Below are 6000 nucleotides of genomic sequence, written 5' to 3'. Positions count from 1 at the left end.
ATGTTTTCCTCAGTTGCTAATGTTTTTAAACCCTTGAGAACATGCAACCCTGTATTCTTATCTATAGAGGTTTGCCATTCAGAGATAAATTCATATATTACCAGTAAACGAATTCTTCCCACTGAAAAGATATTTTGTACTCTGAAGAAGAATGTTGTTTACCTGTATTTTTATAATGACTGTCCAATTATTTCTTTTTTCCCCTCTTTCCAGCTTCCAGCAGACCTTACCAAGATGCATCTCACAGATAATCAGCATCCGCAGGTCACACATGTCCCTTCAAGTCAGTCTGGCTGTAGCATTGCCAGTGATTCTGGGAGTAGCAGTTTATCAGACATCTACCAGGTAAATTCAAAGCTTTTATTTTCATAACCAAAAGTATAGTTTATTGTAATATTCCACAGAATAAAGAAAGTGTAGCAATGCTTTTTGTGAAATGTAACTTCTCCTCTCCAACAGCCAACACAATGACAAGCAGGGATTAACACCAGGCAATCAATTATCAATCAGTCAATCAGAAAGCAATGGCATAATCAAGGAATATTACCAAGTAGAAAAATACACCTCCTCCAAAAGTGGCAGGGCAAGTTACTAAATATAAACAAACTCCCCACACAATAGCACTGATTGATGATGTTCCCTAATTGCAAAATGAAACATCTACAAGCAAACAACCAGGCTCAAAGAGAACCTTTTGTTATTTGCAAATAACTTTAACTGGAAACTAAATCTCACAAGTTTTTACCATGGAATTAATGAGGTAATAGATGGAAATAGTTTAAATGGAGAAGATTTCATTGCTGACAATTTAGTAATTCATATGCTATTTGCAAGGAAAGATAAGGATATTTAAAGAAAATAGGTGTTTAAAAATGTGTAATACTATAATTGTTAAAGATTTGAATCTGTGAAGACGAAGTGGTTGGCATCCTTTAGTCCAGGGATGTCAAACCCGATCGCATCACAGGCATATTGGGACTTGTTTTGCCTTTGTGGGGCCGGGGTAGGTGTGGCCTGCGCAGGCCGCATGTGGTCCACGGGCTGCATGTTTGGCATGCCTGCTTTAATCAGTTGACTACAGGTAGTCCTCGAGTTACGAATGTAATGGAGCCTGCCCATTCCATTCGTAACTCGAGGATTCGTAGGAGTGAATGGTGTACCTTGAATGCGATCACTCCCTGCTTTTGCCCACACATTCGCTAATTGTATGGTTTGTTAAATGCACATGAGGTATCCCAGGGTGGGGAAGGCCATAGTGATGAAACAGGCCAGCTGCTTCAGACCACCCAAGGCTTCCCCCGAGCCATTGAGATACCTCATACTCCCCACAATTCCCCCCCCCATTATGCATGTTGGGTCACTTATCTTGCAAAGATCTAGCGAGCTGTCTCCTCTCTGCCGCACAAGATCATGGCACCCAGAACCTTTCACTTTTGTCACTAAATGTTTTCAAGCTGAAAGGAGGCTTTGGGTCAGTGAAATCATTGCCTCAAAGCATCCGGCCAGCTTGCAAACCTTTTGGGCACCGAGACTGGAAGCTCCTGGGGGACATGATATTGCGTGACTTCAGGCTTCCAGTCTCTGTGCAAAATGTGCTTGAGGAAAGGCCTTTGCTGATGAAAATGGAGGCCGGGACTGACGGACGAGGCTTTTTGCAAAGATGGCAAACGGCTTTGCAAACGGAGAGAAGGTTTCAATGTTTCAGGCCTTCCCTCCGTTTGCAAAGCCTTTTGCCACAGATCTCATTCAGACCTCTGTTTGCAGAGAACAGAAGCCTAAAGTAACGTAAGATCACGCGAGATCAGTAGCATGAGATCTCGCGCTACTGATCTTGCAGTACTTTAGGCCTCCATTCTCTGCAAACGCATTAAAGGCCTGAAGCCGCGAAACAGGCCAAGAAACGAAGGCTCTCTAGATCTTCGCAAGATGAGTATCCACAGGCCTAATGCCTTTGGAGACCTGGCGGCGGGTGGGGGAGGGGATAGTCAGGGTGAATGTTGCAGTGCCTCTGCCATCATTCATAAGGGTGAACGACTGCTGTGGTGTTGCAACATTCATAATTTTGGTACTTGTTCGTAAACACTAGGGGATGCTTATCGCGTAACTTTGAACGTTCCCTAAGGGAACATTTGTAACTTGGGGATTATCTGTATTAGGGGCAAGCTAGGCTACTCTAAAATAGAGTGGAGTAGCTAGCAGTTCACCATATTACGGAAATATGTGGACACAACTATGTTAAATCAGGTTTAGGAATTTGATTAATCCAACTAAGATTCACTTGGCTTTATATTTAGTTTTCTATCCCCAATTCAGCAAACTCCTGCCTTTGCTGCTGGGGCAAAAGTGATAACACTAGAAATAATGTTTAGGAACGTAAATAGCTCATTGATAGAATATTATTCTTTTCATGTAGAAGAATACTTAAAAAGACCTGAAAGGAAATCACAGATTAGGAATAGATACTGTTGTACTATAATGCACAATTTGGGCATATTGACTACACAGAGTGAACTTTAACACATCTCGAGAACCACAGTGCCAGACAGTAGAAGTAACACTGAGCTACACAGACTGATGCTTTGGTTGATAAAATTCCAAATATTCCTTGCCACTCTTGATTGTTTTTTCCTTTTGTGTGAGTTGAAAAAATCCTTTTAAAACGACAATGTGATGGCACTAGATATGTGAAACAATAGCTTCTTTTAGTTACTATCCGTGCAGTAAGTTACTAGTTACTTGTTTTATCAGACTAAATCAACAGCGTTGGTAGTGATGGTAATGGTCCGATTGCAGAAGAACTTTTTAAGCATCAAGTTTATGTATATGAATAAATTATTATGTTGGACTATTATCTGCTCATATATTTTTAATAACCTATAGAAATTCATATGGTGAATGAAAAATGCCAAATTGGCTTTGGAGTTCTTTGAAATTGAGTGGCATAAAAACAACATAAATAAATCTGTTCACCTGCAGTTAGTCAAATTAACAGTTGGCCAGTATGTGATATTTGGAGTTAGTTTACATACACGAAGTCTTTCTTTTTTTTATTTAGAGACTTTATTAAGGCTGAATAGTGCAATAATATCTAAGGCAGAAGCCCAGTGCATGTATGGCTTACATATGTATATATACATAGCACTGAATCTGCATACATAGATTACAATATAAATCTGTGTTCAACAGAGTTCATTAGTATTTTGTTGTTATCCTTATATTTCTATAATTATTTTGGGCATAATTCAGTAGGTGTTTAAGCATCTTTAGTTTCATGGGTTTTCAGTGGACAGATGTATATACAGTATGTACTTAAGTTTTCAATTGAAATGGATGGAACATAAATTTTTAATTCTTAATTTGGGCTACTAGTTTATATTCATTTTAACACATTCTACCATATGAGATTTGCACCTTAATTAAATTTATTAGCAAATTACTTCCAACTGTGAAAATCTCACTAATCCTTTCTAAATGTTTGTATCAGAAGATGGTGATCCTTCTAATATTTTTATTATGAATAACCTTATCGTTGGTATGCAAATTTTGAATGTGGCTTTCTGATTTAAACAAAGAAGCAGGTGGAGGGATGCTTAATCTTTCCCTTATATTCTCTTTTGCCTTTCTGGTATGTTTCACCACGAACATAGATTTTTATATTTACAGACTGGGAGGAAAACCTAATTTCTGGGGGGAGTTCAGATGAAAAAACATTAAGTTTTGGAAGACTTGTGTACTTCCCATTTTCTGCTTCTAAAACAACAATATAATTTTGCTTTGTTTTTAGTCTTTGCTTAAATAATTTGGATATTATTTTCATCCTTGCCTTCTGTAACTAGGTGAACTTTGAAAGTGCTATGACTGAAATTTCCTGTTCTTGTTGGGAATTTTAATGACTATAATTCTGACGGTACTAGATTTGGAAGATTGCAGAACATCTGGGAATTCTCATCCAATGGAAACATATAAAATCATGAAATTGAGAGTTTTTATTATGATCAGAGGTCAAAAATGAATAGAAAAACAAGATTTTTGACATAATCAATATCCAGTAGATGAAAATTAATTAAAAGTGTGGACTCATGAATCCATTGTGCCACGGTTGTTAAACTCACTGCGATAACCGTTTGTTGGTTCACAAAGTAGCCCCCAAATATTAAACTTCAGAAAACAGTAACATAATGCTATAAGAAGATAGAGGTTTCGAATTTTTTAATAGGTAACCATAATTGGAACTGGCAACTTGATTGTTAAGCAAAGAGGCCACCAAAGTGAAATGGCAACTTTGCGATTTCATTTTATGATCTTTCTTCAAGATTCCTTTCCTTTATGGATATAAATGTGAGGATTGATTGTAGAGTTATTTTTTCATCACTGGTGTAATTACAAACACTCATTGTATGAGGCAGTTGTTAAACAAAGCTTAATTATGTTCTTTTTAATTTTTACATGGATTAGTTTCCTCCCCAATCTCTATGAAATTGTAGATTATTTTCATATCTGACAAATAAATTATAGAAATTCTACATCAAAGGTTACTGGCAAAGCTTTCTTATCCCCACCACCATCACCACCAAGTGAGCTACACAATAACTTAATTTTGAATGGATTTTTCCCAAATTATCTTTAAATCATAGGGTTAAGTGAATTTGGTAATGGACCACAGCACAGATATAATATTTGTACTTTTATGCTGACTCTGAAGACATGCTTCTTTGTTTGCATTGCAACCTGATCCTTGGATGATACATATTCTAAAAAATGATAAATCATGAAATGACAGCACCGAATAGTGTAAGCTTACTCATATTTATTGGAACAAATTGTGATATAAATAACATTTCCTTCGATAAATAAAAGGGACAGCTTCCACCAGAATCTGTCCCTTGGAATAGAATTAAAAGCTCATTTTGAGTCAATAAATATAACATATAAGGGCTGTTATCCATTTGTGTATTTATATGTTAGACATTGTAAGATGGGATACTGACCTAAATGTGGAGCAGAGACAGCACTTGTCATACTTTTGGCAAACCTCTGGAGTAACTTGGTTGTACGGTAATGCACCTGGCTTTTCTTGATCCCTTGGCAACCTGCAATACTGTTGATCATTGTGACCTTCTGGATCAGCTGAAGTGATTGGAGGTGGATAATACTGTATTGTGTGGCTCTCCTCTTCCTCGGAGCCAATTCCAATTCATCAGAGTGAGAGGTCCTGTCCTTGACACCTACTCTGTGGGTCCTGCAGGGTTCAGTGCTCTCTTGGCTCCTGTTCAAAACTTCTAGATGGAGCTGCTGGGTGAGATCATCCATCATCACGGTGTGGGGTATCATCAGTGTAACGATAATGCCAGTTTTACATCCCTGCCTCTGGGGAATTAACTATTGCTATTGATGTCCTGTCTGAAGGCTGTGGAGGTTTGGACAGGGAATAACAAGCTTCAGCTCAGCTTTGGCACCGTTCCCTAAATCTTGCCTGTTCATCAGCTATGAGTTTTCCTAGTCTAGCCAATCCAGTAACTTGTAACATAAAAAATGGGTACATAGATTATTAGGAATGCTTAACAGACAAACAATGATTGTTTATAGGGTTTATGATGTTGCCATTCTTAAGAAAGGAAACCGTTATGGATCTAATCAATATCTCTGATGGTATTAGATCACTATGAGGGGCTTTCCAACTTTTCAGTTTCTAAATTACTTTCAGAAACTTTGAGGTGGAGACCTGTGGCTCAGATGGTGTGAGATATCTCATATAAAGACTAGAAATAGACATGGGGGAACTATAGAGTGTGCTGTAAAACTCTTCCTACCTACCAGCTGGAAATCTAGACTCTAAATCCCCTATTATGATGAACAAGCTTGCAAACTAAGGAGATATTCTAAGGAGGTATTCAGCCTAAAAAGTCACTCCCAGTTTGTTTGATCAAAAGCTTGCTGTTTTTCTTTTAAGTTATATTTTTTATAAAACCATTTTTCTGGGTAATTAACTGATTTCTGGCA

The 6000-nt window shown here is 37.7% G+C and overlaps 1 protein-coding gene across 1 annotated transcript in view; it reads left to right on the top strand.

Moving 5' to 3' along the window:
- Window positions 1-221: 221 nt before the first annotated feature.
- Window positions 222-6000, top strand: part of LOC107285994 (rap guanine nucleotide exchange factor 6) — a 50677-nt gene continuing 44898 nt past the window's right edge. The window contains exon 1 of the mRNA XM_015814279.1: window positions 222-345. Within this exon, the coding sequence (XP_015669765.1) occupies window positions 235-345 (111 nt within the window). The 5' untranslated portion in view covers window positions 222-234. The remainder of the gene's footprint in view (window positions 346-6000) is intronic.

Source organism: Protobothrops mucrosquamatus, unplaced genomic scaffold, assembly GCF_001527695.2.
Source record: "Protobothrops mucrosquamatus isolate PMUCROS unplaced genomic scaffold, P.Mucros_1.0 scaffold234, whole genome shotgun sequence".
In the NCBI taxonomy this organism is placed as follows: Eukaryota; Metazoa; Chordata; class Lepidosauria; order Squamata; family Viperidae; genus Protobothrops; species Protobothrops mucrosquamatus.
This window is presented reverse-complemented; position numbering and strand designations above follow the sequence as displayed.